This window comes from Mauremys mutica, chromosome 14 (genome assembly GCF_020497125.1).
Source record: "Mauremys mutica isolate MM-2020 ecotype Southern chromosome 14, ASM2049712v1, whole genome shotgun sequence".
In the NCBI taxonomy this organism is placed as follows: Eukaryota; Metazoa; Chordata; order Testudines; family Geoemydidae; genus Mauremys; species Mauremys mutica.
This window is the reverse complement of record NC_059085.1, coordinates 28,028,218-28,046,000: the sequence shown is the minus strand read 5'-3', so window position 1 is coordinate 28,046,000 and position 17,783 is coordinate 28,028,218. Positions and strand designations below refer to the sequence as shown.

The 17,783-nt window shown below is 41.6% G+C and overlaps 2 protein-coding genes across 5 annotated transcripts in view; one reads left to right on the top strand and one right to left on the bottom strand.

Moving 5' to 3' along the window:
• Positions 1-11,297, bottom strand: part of CHST8 (carbohydrate sulfotransferase 8) — a 211,585-nt gene extending 200,288 nt beyond the window's left edge. The window contains exon 1 of the mRNA XM_044987334.1: positions 11,175-11,297. The gene's annotated coding sequence lies outside the window, so the exon portion shown is untranslated. The remainder of the gene's footprint in view (positions 1-11,174) is intronic.
• The window catches only part of LOC123349360, a 336,086-nt gene that overhangs the window by 239,585 nt on the left and 78,718 nt on the right, over positions 1-17,783 (top strand). For all 4 annotated transcript variants that reach the window (XM_044987356.1, XM_044987355.1, XM_044987357.1 and 1 more), the window contains one exon: positions 11,215-11,411. In XM_044987356.1, coding sequence (XP_044843291.1) covers positions 11,215-11,411 — 197 coding nt within the window. The remainder of the gene's footprint in view (positions 1-11,214; positions 11,412-17,783) is intronic.

The following is a 17,783-nucleotide window of genomic DNA, read 5'->3' as shown; positions in this document are numbered from 1 at the left end:
AGGATTGTGAGTTCAAGTCCCACCTGGGGTGAAGAGCTACTTTCTGGGGGGAGGGATAACTCAGTGGTTTGAGCATTGGTCTGCTAAACCCAGGGTTGTGAGCTCAATCCTTGAGGGGACCATTTGGGGATTGGTTCTGCTTTGAGCAGGGGGTTGGACTAGATGACCTCCTGAGGTCCCTTCCAACTCTGATATTCTAAACACTGTTTTTAATTAATGGAAACTTTGGGTGTACCAGGAATTCAGAATCAGACCTTCCATCCACAGAACCTAAAACTAAATTCTTGGGATAACTGTCTAATTGTCACCACTGGAATTCAAGTGGGTCACAAGCCAAATCGTGACAGTTTGAGCAGCTTAAGCTTTTTCCTTTCCTCACATTTTCAGCTCTAGGTTTCCAGTCTCATAAGGAGTTGTTATAATAAATCCCAGATTGTCTCAAGCAGTAAACAACGTCCAGTGCCTATGGGTAATGGCCAGACATTGTCATGCAATGCACCAATGAAAAGATAAAAGTAACCTGAATAGAAAATAGAACCACTTAAGAAAAGGAACAAGCCATCTCAACATGAGGATGGGAAATTTCACCCCAGTCTCTTCACTTTGCCATTCAATTCATTCATTGCTCCTAAAAGGACCTTGGTGGCTCTTGGATTCTTTAGTCTTAGCTCCTGAAGCAGACACCTGACTTCACTGTTTCCCCTGAATATGTACATCAGCTGCCCAGCATGCTTAACCTTCATCATTTTGAGGGACCCACAGTCTGAACTCGGGTTGCTCAACTAATGTGCTGCCAAGAGCTAAAGCACCACAAAACCAGCCTCTGACAAGGGTTTAAAATTAAATGTCATTTTCAATTGCAAGCCCTTGGGAAGGAGGCACAGAAGCCCAACAGGGTTGACTTTGTGAAGATTTTAATAGATAGATTTTATCTGCTTTGAAGAAAGGGGGAGAAAATTTAGTGAGTTTCTGAACAGAACCGGCACAAAACAGTATAATGGCCACGCGCTAGCAAGTCTCCTCTGAATCACCACCAGCACCTCCTGCAATGATTCATTACAAAATGGGACAAAGATGCGGTTCCGTCCTGCAAGGTGCTGAGTATTCTGACCTTGATCCTGCAAAAGACTTTAAACACACGAGTAGTCCCAATTAACCAATTAAACTTATTCCCTACTATGGAACAAGCTGCCCCCCTTAAAAGAGATGGAACTAACATGACATTTGCTGCCATCACATAGTTCAGTCTGCTTGGGTGTTCTACCCCTTCTCCCACCTTGCATCTGTCCTGTCTGTTTAGATTGTAAGTATTTTGGAGGCAGGGACCATCTACTATTCTGCGTTTGTACAGTGCCTAGCACAATGGGGCCCCATTCTTGGCTGGTCCTTTAGCACTACTGTAATAATAATTCAATGGGACTACTCATGTGCTTAAAGTTAAAACCAGGCTCAAGCACTCTGCTGGGATAAGGCTAGAATGTTCAGCAGCTTGCAGGATCGAGCCTGTAGAAAATACGAGTGGAGACAATTCAGTGTATTGCATAAATCAGTTAGAGACTTACCCACAGAAATTGGGTTTTAGATCCAGCCCCTAGGGAGTAATAAATCATTATTCACTTCCAAATGAACATCTACTATTTAGTTAGACAAACTGACAATCAGCCATAACTACTACTGATGTCGGACCTACACAAAATCAATTATTTGGCCTCTTCTGCTCCCCTCATTGGTGCTAAAGCAATAGTTAATTGAGATTGACGATCCAGGTGTACAAACAAAACAGTAATAGAAAAGAGCCGCTTTAATTTCAAGCTCCACTAGAAACATGAAGGGAAAACGAATGTTTATCAAATGAGAAAGGGTGACCCTGATGGAGGGATAAGGTTTTATTTAAGCTTTTAGGAGAAAGTTAAGAGCACTGAGAAATGGAAACAATATAAAAAAATTTAAAATGGCACAATTAGAAATACACTTGAAAATGTTTTTTAATTTAGTTACAATTGTTTAAAATTATGTCCACGTTTGAAACACAGCTGAATCCATTAACTGCTGACAAATGGGAGGAACTTCCTTTCACTATCACATTGTCTATGCAAATTATATGAACTCTTTTTTTTAAATAAAAATGTAATGGAGTGAAAATTAAGGACTGTTGATCAGCTTTGTAATTTTCTGTAACTTCTCTTAAAATCTTTGGAAAGGGTCTTTAGAGGATGCAGGATGATTGTTTAGAAACGTGCTTTCCTAAAGCCATCATTCTTACATTTTTCTGACACATCACAGCATTGTTGATTTTGCCTATGACATGTTGCCAAGCACCATAACTGAATGCAGCTCAACTATGGCAGGTCGCTTTTGATTTTGCCCGACATAACAAAGAGGTGTCAATTTCTGAAGGCTTATAAAAAACCAAGTCAGTTTTCTTCTTTAACAAGTCAGTTTCTAGGAGTAAGTGCGCACAGCAAATAGCGGGGAGGAGAACCTGCGGAAGCTGCACGTTGAGGGCTTCAGCTCAGTTCCACCACACTGGCTCTCCAAGAGCTAAGCCACATTTGATAGAAAATTACAAAAATATTCCACGCTGTCCGGGGATCACATTATCAATAACTGCTGTAGTTGTCACAGGGTGGTTATGGAATCAGGACTGAGAGGAGGTGACTAAATGACCATGAAGGTGAAGGCAGGTGGTCTACGAGACAATCTCTCTATTGTGTTCCACACAATGAAAAGAATTGGGAATGCCTGCTCTGGGCTCTAGCCTGCATATCTCCTGTTTAAAAACTCTACTGTCAAAAAGTATCAAAAAGATACTTACTTTGTATCTATTTAACCAACTTTATGACCCTATTGTAGATAGCAGCTGTGTGGGAACTGGCACAACATTGCTTCAACATCTAAATGGGGTCATAGTCAGTCAAAACCAGAACCATTGCTAGCATCAAGGAAAGAAGATGAATCATATCCACAAGGGTGTGTAGACTACAGCATTGCCGGGACTAGTGCTTCACCTCAATGCTGCTGCGTGTAGGTCTCTCTCTTTCAATCAGAATAATAGCAAACTGATTGGAACAAGATTTAAAGGCAGAAAGGAAGAATCTACTTACTATGGGAAAATCTCAGTCAAAGAAGACTTAGGGCTAGTCTACACTTACCAGCCGGGTCGACCCGGTGAGTTCGACTTCTCGGAGTTCGAACTATCGCATCTAATCTGGACGCGATAGTTCGAACTCCGGAAGCGCCGCGGTCGACTTCGGTACTCCACCACTGCAAATGGCGGTGGCGGAGTCGACCTTGGAGCCGCGGACTTCGATTCCACGGCGTCTGGACGGGTGAGTAGTTCGAACTAAGGTACTTCGAATTCAGCTACGCTATTCACGTAGCTGAATTTGCATACCCTAGTTCGACCCCCGCCCTTAGTGTGGACCAGCCCTAAGGCAGAGAGAAGAATGGGAAATGTGGCTGTAGAAGGTGCATCCATTCCTTCAACTAATTCCATATATTTAGTAGTACTGCCTCTCCTGGTTGAAAATGTAGCCTGGAGTCCATTCATCTGATATACAGTTACCAGATAATTTTGCATCTGGTTTGGATGGATGCTGTTAGTATAGAGGCAGGTTAAATTTATACCAGAGAAAAGTTGTAAACTGCAGCCACATTAGTTTTGAAATTATATTTTATTTTCAATTGCGTTGTCATGGATAAAAAAAGTTTCTAGTACGACTAACAAGTAGTGCAATGTACAGTAGGATAATATTATGGAAATGCACGGTTATCATGGAGTGATGTATGCAGGGCTGTAATTTGTAAGTAACAAGGTGTATGTGTGGTTGTGTGTGTGTTCTGAATAAGTGATTAAGAAACAGAGAATTACAATGCAGTGGCAATATTGGTCTTTGCTCTAAGGCTGCTGTGATATATAGTCAGACTGCTGCACTATGGCTCCCCTGTGCACTGATTTTTATTATAACAATTACCCTCTCCTCTTCCCCCCGCCTTTCCCCCTGTCTCCACTGGTGAAGCAGAAAATGAAAATAAGGCAGTATTGTGTTGTAAGATTTGACTGGATGAAGCAATGACAGTAGAGTTACTGCACAGACTCAAAGATTCTGCCAAGTTGTATGGTTCTGGGCTTGTTTTTGTTAGTTTGTGCCTGGTAGCTATATCAACTAACTATAGTTAATAGTGCACAGCAGTTTTCATTCTACCCCCTGTTTGCACATCTTGGTAACTTTTGGGATGAATTTTCCACACTCAATCTGTTTCTAAAGGTGTTTGTCTTCTGACTTCAGTCTCCAGAGGAAAAAGCTTTCCATAAAGTCATAGATGCGGCGGTAGCTGGTTCAACTTTACAGCAGTGGTCCTAGTATTGATTACCGTAGTTCAGTCTCCAGGCCATTGACTGGCTCTTCCAGAGTTCACAAATTTTTAGCCCAGTCATAAACTCACCTCAGTTCTATTTAGATCAACTGCATTGACTCTCACGTGACACAACTACTTAGTTTTTCCTAGTTACGCTTTCCCATATTGCACTATCACAGCTGTCCCAGATTTGAGTTCTGACTAGTTTTAAGGGTCTGAAATAAACATTGTGTGCAGGCACTAACCACAGTGTTAAGGTGGCATTATATCAGCTTCTTCATTATAAATCCCAGTCGTTGGGGAACATGTCATTTTCTGAAGAGGTTTACTGCTGAGTACAGTAATGATGGATAGGCCGTCCTGCTGGCTCATTGTAAGGCTCCAAGACAATGAGAGTAGTGGCAATTACTGAATATTTCACACAAATGTAAAATCTTTCAGTGTTTAATCCCCCATCATGGGCAGGGGATTTATATTTGTAAATCTTGATAGCAGTCAGGGGAATTTAACATATAACTTGCTAGTGCACCATTAGGAAAATGTATCTTGATTTGCCCCAAAGTTTCCTTTCTGCTAGCAAGAGTCATAAAGGCACCCTTGAACTGTTTAATAATAATAATAATGAGGGCTGTTGATTAATTGCAGTGAACTCACGTGATTAAAAAAGTTAATTGCAATTAAAAAAATTAATCACGATTAATCACAGTTTTAATCGCACTGTTAAACAATAGAATACCAATTGAAATGTATTAAATATTTTGGATTTTTTCTACATTTTCATATATATTGTATTCTGTGTTGTAACTGAAATCAAAGTGTATATTATTTTTATTACAAATATTTGCACTGTAAAAATGATCAAAGAAATAGTATTTTTCAATTCACCTCATATAAGTACTATAGTGCAATCTCTGTCTTGAAAGTGCAACTTACAAATGTAGCTATTTTTGTTACATAACTGCTCTCAAAAACAAAACAATGTAAAACTTCAGAGCCTACAAGTCCACTCAGTCCTACTTCTCGTTCAGCCAATCACTAAGACAAACAAGTTTGTTTACATTTACAGGAGATAATGCTGCTCTCTTCTTGTTTACAATGTTACCTGAAAGTGAGAACAGGTATTTGCATTGCACTTTTGTAGCCAGCATTGCAAGGTATTATGTGCCAGATATGCTAAATGTTTGTATGTCCCTTCATGCTCTGGCCACCATTCCAGAGGACATGTTTCTATGCTGATGACGCTCTTTAAAAAAAATGTGTTAATTAAATTTGTGACTGAACTCCTTGGGGGAGAATTGTATGTCCCCTGCTCTGTTTTATCCACATTCTGCAATATGTTTCATGTTATTGCAGTCTCAGATAATGACAAAGCACGTTATTCATTTTAAGAATATTTTCACTGCAGATTTGACAAAACGCAAAGAAGATACCAATGTGAGATTTCTAAAGATAGCTATGGCACTCGACCCAAGGTTTAAGGCTCAGAAGTGCCTTCCAAAATCTGAGAGTTACAAGGTGTGGAGCATGCTTTCAGAAGTCTTAAAAGAGCAACACTACAGAACCCAAACTACAAAAAAATAAAATCAACCTCCGGCTGGTGGCATTTGACTCAGATAATAAAAATGAACATGCATCGGTCCTCATTGCTTTGGACTGTTATCAAGCAAAACCCGTCATCAGCATGGATGCATGTCCCCTGGATGGCGGTTGAAGCAGGAAGGGACATATGAATCTTTAGTACATCTGGTACGTAAATATCTTGCGATGCCGGCTACAACAGTGCTATGAGAACACCTGTTCTCACTTTCAAGTGACATTGTAAACAAGCAGCAGGCAGCATTATCTCCTGGAAATGTAAACAAACTTGTTTGTCTGAGCAATTGGCTGAACAAGAAGTGAGACTGAGTGGACTTGCGGGGTCTAAAATTTTACACAGTTTTATTTTTTAATGTAGTTTTTTTTTACATAATTCTACATTTGTAAGTTCAACTTTCGTGATAAAGAGATTGCACCACAGTACTTGTATTAGGGGAATTGAAAAATACTATTTCTTTTGGTTTTTTATAGTGGAAATACTTGTAATCAGAAAGAAATATAAAATGAGCACTGTACACTTTGTATTCTGTGTTGTAATTGAAATCAATATTTGAAAATATAGAAAACATCCAAAAATATTTAAATAAATGGTATTCTATTATTGTTTAACAGTGCAACTAATTGTGATTAATTTTTTTAATTGCTTGGCATTCCTAATAATAATAATATTAATAATTAGTAATGTAATTGCACTTATATATAGCACCTATCAGCAGAAGTTCTCTAGACATATAGAAGGTTTGCAGAGATTCCATGACAGGGCATTACATTTCTTTACTTCCTCCATGACCATCTCATTTTCAAACCAATTCTCAATACAAGGCCCCCTGCACCTGACATTCAGCATAATAACACTCTCCATAAAAGCCCATTAAGTGTCTATCATAAGCGAAGTTACTGTCTCTGTAATGACCAGAGAAATATGTATTGAATTCAGTGTATTGGCTTGGGAAATCTGTTTTGTCCACGATAAATGGCTGTCTGTCACTGCCATGTCTGTTCAGAGTGAAGTGCATTACATAAATATAACTATACAGAGAGAATATTTGTCAATCAGCAAAAAAGGCTATACACCCACTATCCAGGGCACATATACTTTGTAAGCATTGGTTTCCAATAGATAAATGTAATCAAGGTTTATATGTTCACAGAAGCCAACAGGATGGGATTGTTTCACTCGAAAGATCAGAAGAAAATTGTAACTAATGTTGTGGAAAATTACTTTGATATTGCTTTCTCAGTACAGCATCACAATTAGGTAGCAATGTGAAGCACAGGGAAAGAATAAATGAATAGTAACAAATCAACACAAACAGCTACTGTCAGGCGTACTTTGCTCAGTGAAAGTAATGTAAGCATTACTTAAAGTTTTATGACTGTAGTTTTATACTGGTTTAAACAGTACATCATGGTTTTGCCATCATGCTTGCTTGGACTAAAACAATAAAGAACAATTTCTGGAAGAGACAGATAAAACTAAAGTACCAACATATTTTTATTAATCTTGTTTCTGAAGTTACACTCTTCCAAATTAAAGACGACTGAACATATTAGCAGTGAGAAATGTTTGCTTGGTCAGTGCAAAATTCTACTGTGCTGCTTTTTTTGGGTGAAAAATGTTCTTTATTGAATTTCACACAGCATTGCAGATGAGATTGTAAATGCATTCAGCTACATAGTAACTACATGGGAAATACAAAAGCAAAGACCAATAAATGAAACTTTGTCGTATAGAATCTGTTGGCCTAAATAATATAATGGCACATACATTTATTCAGTTCTATTGAGGGACCAATTATGTAAGCAAATTACAGCAATATCCTGTCTCTAAAAGAAACTAATATTTTTAGGAGCTATTCTGAGTGAGTGAGGGAAAACATCGTTTTAAGCACACCTGGTGTTTCTCTCTTACAGACTGACTGATTTCCATAGAACACAGTGCACAATAAGGAAACATGGCGATTCCTCTTTTTAATGAAATGAACAGTGTCTTTTCTATGTTCTACCAAGTGCCTATTGTGCTTTAGGGACAATTGGCCTGATTTTCAGTGGAGCTGAACATGTGAAGCACCTGAGTCCAGTGGCAGCTGAAGGTGCCCTGCACTTCTGAAAATCAGACCATGTAACTATTCTATAAGTCCCTTTCTCTCAGGGGGTGTGCTCTTCTTTCCGTCTAACTTCCATTAATGTAAATGGGAGTTGGGTGTGTGAATCAAGCAAGAAATTAGACAATTTTGGAAGTAACAGCCCCCCCTTAGAATAGTCATTTTACAACCATACACAGGACCCTGCCCAGGAAAATCTAGTAAGTTATTGAGATAGTTTAATCTCTGAGGATGCTTCTGTTCAAACCTTGATTGGTATCTCAAGTGTAAATGGGTTGGGCCTCATCCTGTTCTTTGTCTACCTCAAAAATCATTTCATAGTGGGTCACAATCAGCAGTCAGTGCTTGAGAGGCTCATGATTGGAAGAGCAATGGTCCAATAGGTCAGGACTAAGAGGCAATGGTAGAGAAGCGTGGGAAAGCTTACACAGGGCTAGTTGAAGCCAGTGCTGTAAAATTCTTGACTTTCAGTGGGTATTCACCCACGAAAGCTCATGCTGCAAAACGTCTGTTAGTCTATAAGGTGCCACAGGATTCTTTGCTGCTTTTACAGAACCAGACTAACACGGCTACCCCTCTGATACTTGACTTTCATAGTAGAACGCAAACCAACAATTTTTTTTTAAATTATGAAATTCTGATGTCCCACAGGTAGTAAACAGTGGCATCAAGAGCAGATCAATACTGCAGCTGTAACTCCCATCTAGAGTGCTTGTTGCATCTATTGCATATATAAAACCCCATATATGCTAGAGTCATAACTTTTTCACCTGGAACACTATATTGTACACCCGAGGATTGAATTTAATCCCAACAGGCTACAGAAGAAGAAAATTTTCTTTTATTTTAGAGGGAGTTGTCCAGGATTATTGTGGAATTAATTTTCATGCACCTACCTATTCTTTCTAAATATTTCATACTTAACATGAGTTGTGTTTATTTAAGGAAAAGTTAATTACAAATGTGAACACTTTTCACAGGGGATTTTGTTATTGTCCTAGTACAGAATGAAGGCAGAGCCTCGCTACTTAACAACCCTATTTTACAGACATGATCTAAGTCTTAGAGAACTGTCCGAAGAACATTCCCATTGGGTTGGAGAGTATGCTGCTGTGATGGGTCAGTTCCCTGGCCACAAACCCTTTCACCCTTGAGCCATCTCCTCCTCATCTCCAGAGCTTAATCCCATGGAGGTCCTTCCACAGGGAAAAGGAGAAACATTGCCATGTAGGAGATGCTCTCTCACTGCTATATCTGCTGTGGTTTTGGCTCATCCTCCAGTTGCAGAGATGATGTGACCCAGAATTAGCGTTTGTTACACGGACTTCTTTTTGAATTCATATAATATTAGGAAATAACTATAGCATATCTGGTTTTCTCCTATATTACTAACAATGGGTCATCTACTTTCACTGTAAAAACCAAAACATATTACTAGGTGAAGAATACGAGCCCTCGATAAGCTACTTTGTGTCTAGGTATTGCAGGTGTCTGCAAAAACTGTGAGCCAGTTCCTACATTCTGTCTACTCCCAACTAATCCAATGAGCTGGGCTATTACAGTGAGCACATGATGTCATAATCTGTTTCAAATGTTTCTTCTTATTGCCCTGTTCTCTTTCAAATGTGAACACGCAGCTTCCATTGACTTCAAATGGATTTATATACACATCTTAGAGCAGAATTTAGCTTATTATGTCAGTTCAATATGTAAGTTGTTTTGCATTTAAATATACAAAATTATATTAAAAAAAACAAGTGAAGTGACTGGCAAATCCTCCACTTTCAATCAATTGCATAGTTTTGATTCATTATTTCCACAGTTTCGGCTGAGTGGCTGCTTTCAAAATTAGAGTGCAATTGGTCTAAATAACAAATATATTAATGTTTAAGTATGTTTGATGATACAGAGACAAGCACTTAATAAGTCTGGATGCAGAGGGTAGCACTTAATGTAATGACAATTCCAGGGCTCTGTGTGTCAGGGTGCAGCTCCTTCAACATGATAGCAGTATTTTGCCTTTAAAATACACAACATATTACAAACTGCACATTAATTGTGACAAGCAAAAAGAAATAGTATTTAATCAAATGACAATATCCAGTATAAAAGAACACAATGGACCAGACTCTGCCCTCTGTTATACCAGAGTGAATCTAGAGTAACTCCATTGGGATCCCTCTGTCCAGGATTTTATAATGCTTACTGTATGCTCACCACTGAGGTATCATAGGTAACTGAGGGCTTGTCTAAATGGCTCCGCAGTGCAGGTTACAGGGGTGTGAGCTGCAGCACATACTAAAGTATTGCTCTGTAACTTTCCCAGGTAGACCCTGCTAGTGCTAATTAAAACGTACCTACTTCACATTAACATGGTTCCGACTGGTGGACTTTTTTGTTCTCACTAACGGGATCTACAATCGGGCAGTTACAGAGAAACACTTCAGTGCATGCTGCAGCTCACCCCCCCACCCCCGCCCATAATCTGCCCTATGGGGCAATGTAGGCAAGCCCTTTATCAACATGAATCCCATGCTTATATCTGTGCATACCTGTCATCTGTCCCTCATTGTGAAGGACATCACTCATTTTAGTCCCAAAGTTACCTACTTTCCACAGAGATATGGACTCCTCAAAGTCTCATTGTTGAAAATGATTACATCAGAAATAATGAATCATGATGTATTCACACTAAAGTACTGAACTGCACAACATTTTCAGTTTCTTGAGTGACTAATTTTCTTAGACCCAAAATGAGGGACACATCTCTCACAATGCACCCCACTGGGCAATGGCAGGTTGGGAGGCATGTATCTGTATGGGTGAAGTGAATGGAGTTATTCTGGATTTACACCAGTCTAACAGAGCAGAATTTGCCTCAGCTCAGGATGACATCCTTGACAAAGGAAAAATTCTCACACAACCTGACATTCTTTATTGAGTCTGATTTTTAAGCAAGATTTATTTTGAGCAAATATTTAGTCCCACGGTTGGCCTTATAAAAAATGAAATATTAGTCCTAGAGAACATTTATGCTCACATCACTTTTGTAACGTATGTAAAGAGTGTCAAAGATACAGGACAAAATTACTGGATAGAAATTGGAATGCTAACCTGGTGTCTGCTGATGAACTATGTCTTCTGGATCCTGCAGATGAATGAAGACGACAAGCCCCGCTGCTCCAAACAGCAAGATGAAGGAGAACATACACGTCAGCCTCATAATTATTGTTCTCAAACCAATCCACTTTTGACCCAGGAAAATGAACTGCATGCAATCTCCAAGACACGCTCTTCACTCATCGTCTCATCTTCTCAGCTGCCATTCCTTTATAATACCATCTACAAGAGGTAAAAAAATAACACACCCACATACAACATTTATTTTTCCATACCCCTTTGTAAAGACAGGTTGATTTTTTTTTTTGGAGAGCTAATAGTTGATCTACAGATCACCCCCAGTGAATTTAATTGCACATATCTGGTCAATTTCTTCCCCATTAGTTTGTTTTTAATAAGGTATGTATCACTTTGTGTTTTCCTCTTGTTTAGAGGAAAATGTGGAATATAAAGAAAAAGGTATAATTTGGGGGAAATGATCATACAGTGGAATGTACTTGCACAGAAACCCCCTTTTAACAGCCTGTTTGCTCCAACTGAAGCATGTGTCACTTTTTATTTTTCATTTGTTAAACAATATGAAAACATAAAGGGCGACAATGTGGGGGAAATGATCGCATGAGCTGCATCTTGCACAGAAACCATGGAGAGAATGACAGAAACAGTTTGCAGGTTTCTGCATCATTCAATAGGAAAATGATTTTTCTAAAACAGCCTGAACTGTAGGCCAAATATGCATCCCACTTATAAATCTAGGTGGGCATATTGACCTAAGGAAGCTGTGTATCCTAAGGGAAGTAATGATCCAGGTGCTTGGGTCATCTTTAACTGGCTTGGACCTGGCTGGCATTGGCAGGACGGTGGACTATATGAACTACTAGCTCATTCCTTCTCTAAGATCTATGAGGGAGTGTATGGGCTCCGCTCTGCAAATACTACCAGGCCTAGCACTTATCACTATGTAATCCCAGTGAAACTGGAATGGGGCTAGTCACAGACACACAACAGTTGGTACTGAAGCCCCAGTTCGTAGGTAAAAGACTGAAATCAATGGTACTACTTGTGCTTGATGATAAGCACAAGATTAAGTGTCTTGTTATTTCAACACTTAAGCATCTGCAGGTTCAGACACCATGATCCTGTCTATATAGATAGTTAAATAGTGGTGATAGCTGGGTTAGACAGGGGTTGTAGCTTGGCGATTTACCTAAAATTTCAGCCAGAAAGACTAAATGGAAATGTTTACACTAAAACTATAAAAAAAAATGGGAGGGATGGGAGAGGAGGTCCAAAATAATGCTGTTGCATGACTAAACTCCATGGACAGAGGACCAATACACTTGTGGTGTTATTTGTAGAATGGTCTTCAGCATTGTTATAGTTCTTAAAATAGAGCTCTTTCTTAGGAATGTTGTTTTAATTTTAGATTCCCATTGTATTATTTAGGGAGCATATCATAACCAGTAACATTTTATCCTTTCCTGAGCCTGTTGGGGGCAGTTTAAGAGAACACACAGTTATCTCTATTAGGATTTACAACACAATGGTGTGCCTAAATCTGAGTTTTACAAATCCCATTTTGAGTAGAATGAGAAATCCCTTAGCAAATGCTGATTTCCAAAACAATTAGAATCTCGTTTAAAGAAAAAGATAAATCTAGATCCCGCTCCATTTTTTTCTGATTTGTTTAAAAGTTTTTTATTCAAACAAAAATCAGAGTCAAAAGTCATAGAGGTCATCCCAACATTCCTGTGAATACACCTATCTTATTAATATTATTTAATAATTACATTATATCACATATCCCAGAGGCCCTGTTCAGGATCAGGACTCCATTGAGTTACATCACATATTGTCCTCAATATGCAACGTTTAGTGAAAGCTACAAGCGACATGCACATATACTGAAGGGAAAATAGCCTCCTATGATTATTTTATCCCAATGAAGGTCTGTTAAATTCACCATAAATGAATATAAAGGGAGCCAGGGAAAAGGGGAAAAAAGAGTAAACCATCTCTCAACAAAAACACAAACCTCAAAAGGTTCTAAATTATGGGTTTGGGCTTCTCCCATCTTTACTTTCCTGTAATTATTTTTTCACTCAGTTGACTTTAATTAACTTGCTGTAGGCTTGTAAGCTTGGTGAATGAGAACAATTTTTTATACAGGGTAGCAAACTGGGGAGTTTGAGATGGAGAGAAGAAAATCCCCCTGCTGAATGAAAAAGGTGTGAGTGCTAATCTTGGGGTGAGTGAGCTTGTTTGACTGTGTGGTTTTCGGCTGTTTGTGTTTTTTTTCTTTTTCAGGCTATTTTAAATTTATGGGGTCAGTTGGGATTGTGTGTTTGGGGACTGTTTGAGCCTTGTTTGATCATCTTTGATCAGCCAGTGATCACCCTCCCCCTATGTGATTAATGAGGGAGTCGGGCTGGCAAGGAGACGCCTTAAAAGCCAGAGACTAAGTGACCAAGAGGAGTCAGTGAACAGAAGAGTTCGTAAGAGGGAGTCATAATATAATTGCTATGGTTAGGAAAGGCTGCATCGCTAGTGCCAATGCTGCTCCTGTCTCCTCCACCTGTATCGACAGGGAACCTGACCATGGATGCCTCTACCCAGATTCCGGCGTGGATTTGCAGAGACTGTGGCTTGCATTTCCCACTCTCAGAAAGTCAGGATGGGGGGACCATCCAGTGTGAGAGGTGCCTGCTGGTGGAATCTCTTAGGAAACAGGTGGGAGAGCTACAGGTGGAGATGGTTAGGTTGAGGCACATCTATGCCCATGAGGAATTCATTGAGAATATTCATATGGAGATGTCCAAGGCTGAGGAAGCTCTCCAGCTAGAGGGGATTGCTGTCACATCCCCATGGGGAGGAGGATATGGTGCTGTGACAGGGAGGACACCGTCTGCTGGTTTCTTCTGGCAGCAGGTGGTGCTTCACCTCTACTCCCAACCCACCCACCATAGTGGTGAAGAACAGTTATGCTGCCCTGGCAACAAGCAATGAGGAATTGCCCCCAAAAGGTGGGGAAGCCATGTACCCCCAAGACTGGAAAGATTGTAGCTGCCACTCCCAGGAGGAAATGTAGGGTAGTGGTGGTTGGTGACTGTCTTCTGAGGGGGATGGAGGCACCCCTCTATCTCCCTGACATGGGCATCCCAGGAGGAATGCTGCCTGTCGGGCCCATATCCGCAAAGTCACATAGGGATTGTCGAGGATCATCTGGCCCTCTGACTATTACCCCACACTGCTCATCCATGTGGACTTTAATGTTACTGCGAGGTAGGACCATGAGCAGATCAGAAGTGACTACAGGGCTCTGGGAGTAAGGGTGAAGGAGCTCGGGGCACAGGTGTTCTCTTTGATCCTTCCAGTCAAAGGTAGGGCCCCGGCAGAGACAGATAAATCCTGGAGATGAATGCCTGGCTGCAAGGTCATGGTGTTGCCAGGAAGGGTTTGACTTTCTTGATCAATGGGATGGAGTTCCGGGAAGGAGGACTGCTAAGTAGAGATGGGGTCCACCTATCAAGGAAGGGGAAGAGCATATTTGGATACAGACTGGCTAATTTAATGAGGTGGGCTTTAAATTAGGTTCAAAAGGGGCAGGAGACAAAAGACCACAGGTAAGTAAAAAACATGGAGTCCTGGGAGAAGGGTCAGAATCTGGGAAAACCATGGGTTGCTGTAGCAGGGATAAGGGGGAGATGAGAGAATATAGAGGGGAAATCAAATCAGTATCTTAAATGTCAGTTGTGACAAAGTTCCTCCTCTACCTTGGTGGGTCCTGCGCTTATTGGCAGATTTGCTCACCTCAAGTATCAGAGGGGTAGCCGTGTTAGTCTGGATCTGTAAAAGCAGCAAAGAGTCTTGTGGCATCCGACGAAGTGGGTATTCACCCACGAAAGCTCATGCTCCAAAATGTCTGTTAGTCTATAAGGTGCCACAAGACTCTTTGCTGCTTTTGCTCACCTCAGTGATTTTCCCCACAGTCTGGATCAACTCCTCCTGTGTCTGATCAGGAGTTGGGAGGTTTGGGGGGAACCCGGGCCCGCCCTCTACTCCGGGTTCCAGCCCAGGGCCCAGTGGATTGCAGCTGTCTATAGTGCCTCTTGTAACAGATGCATGACAGCTACAACTCCCTGGGCTACTTCCCCATGGCCTCCTCCAAACACCTTCTTTATCCTCACCACAGGACCTTCCTCCTGGTGCCTGATAACGCTTGTACTCCTTAGTCCTCCAGCAGCACACCCTCTCACTCGCAGCTCCTTGTGCCTCTTGCTCCCAGCTCCTCACACGCACTTCCTCTCCTCTGGCTTCCCCCATCCCTGACTGGAGTGAGCTCCTTTTTAAACCCAGGTGCCCTGATTAGCCTGCTGCTCTGGTCACTCAGGGAACAGAAAACTACTCATCCAGTGACCAGTATATTTGCCCTCTACCAGACTCCTGTACCCCACTGGCCTGGGTCTGTCACACAGTATACTAACACGCAAAGTATGGGGAATAGGAGTAATGGTCTCAAGTTGCAGTGGGGGAGGTTTAGGTTGGATATTAGGAAAAACTTTTTCACTAGGAGGGTGGTGAAGCACTGGAATGGGTTACCTAGGGAGGTGGTGGAATCTCCATCCTTAGAGGTTTTTAAGGTCAGGCTTGACAAAGCCCTGGCTGAGATGATTTAGTTGGGAATTGGTCCTGCTTTGAGCGGGGGGTTGGACTAGATGACCTCCTGAGGTCCCTTCCAATCCTGATATTCTATGATTCAATGATAAGCAGGAAGAACTAGAAATGCTAGTCAATAAACACAACTATGACATGGTTGGCATCACAGAGACTTGGTGGGATAATACACATGACTGGTACATTGGTATAGAAAGGTACAGCTTGCTCAGGAAGGGCAGGCAGGGAAAAAAGCGAGGAGGTGTTGCTTTATATATCAGAAATGTACACACTTGGACTGAGTTTGAGATGGAAATAGGAGACAAACCTGTTGAAAGTCTCTGGGTAAAGATAAAAGGGGTAAAAAACAAGGGTGATGTCATGATAGGAGTCTACTGCAGACCACCTAACCAGGAAGAGAAGGTGGATGAGGCTTTTTATAAACAACAAAATCATCCAAAGCACAGGACTTGGTGGTGATGGGGGATTTCAACTACCCAGACATCTGTTGGGAAAATAACATAGCAGGGTACAGATTATCCAACCAGTTCTTAGAATGTATTGGAGACCGTTTTTTATTTCAGAAGGTGGAGAAAGTCACTGGGGGAGAAGCTGTTCTAGATTTGATTTTGACCAATAGTGAAGAACTGGTGGAGAATTTGAAAGTCGAAGGCATCTTGGGTAAAGGTGATCATAAAATGAGGAGAGTTCATGATTCTAAGGAATGGTAGGAGGGAAAACTTCACAATAAAGAAAATGGATTTCAAGAAGGCAGCCTTTAGCAGACTCAGGGAGCTGGTAGGTAAGATCCCATGGGAAGCAAGTCTAAGGGGAAAAACAATTCAAGAAAGTTGGCAGTTTTTCAGAGTCACATTATTAAGGGCACAAAAACAAACCATCCTGCTGCATAGGACAGATAGGAAGTATGGCAAGAGACCACCCTGGTTTAACTAGGAGATCTCAATGATTTAATACTCAAAAAAGAATCCTATAAAAAGTGGAAACTAAGTCAAATTACAAAAATGACTATAAACAAATAACACAAGTATGTAGGGACAAACTTAGAAAGGCCATGGCACAAAATGAGATTAATCTAGCAAGAGACATACAGGGTAACAAGCATGGGTGGCGGGTATAATAGGCCAGGGAAGGCGCAGCCGCCACTGGACACCAGGGCCGCGGTGGCCCCACCCCCAAGGCCCCTGCCTGCCTGCCCTCCATCTCCACTCCAGGTCCCCACTGCTCACTATGTTGCTCCTTCTCGGGGGCAGGGGAGTGATGCAGACATGGTGAGCAAGCGGTGGGCATGGGGGGGTCTGGCAGGGAAGTGAGGTGGCTCGGACGGGCACTGGGGCCAGTGGCTCTACCTGGCACTCAGGTGGGGGGCAGTTTGGCCAGCGCTGGAGCTGGCCTGGTGCTCAAGGGATGGCTTGGCTTGGCTTGGCCTGGCCCAGGGCCAGCCCTGCACTCGGGCAGGGGGGAGTGGTGTGGTGCTGGGTCCAAACTGGCATTCAGGCTGGGGGAGGGGCAGATTGACTCAGTGCTGGGACCAGCCTGGTGCTTGGGGGGTGGGGAGGAGGAGCTGGCCTGGGGTGGGCAATCAGGGCTCCTCTGGTCCTGGGGGGGGGCCCTTAGGGCTCCTCCTGTTATGGGTGGCTCCAGCCAGTGGGGGGTGGGGCCTCAGGCAGAAGGGGTGGGGCCAGCATGCTAACCTCCCCAAAGTGGGAGTCACCCACCACCCATTGTAACAAGCAAACATTCTACAAATACATTAGAAGCAAGAGGACGACCAAGGACAGGGTAGGCCCATTAATGGGGGCGGGGGTTATAACAGAAAATGTGGAAATGCTAAATGACTTTAGTTTGTTTTCACCAAAATATTTAGTAGCAACTGGACATGTAACTTAATGAATGCCAGTGAAAATGAGGTAGGATCAGAGGCTAAAATAA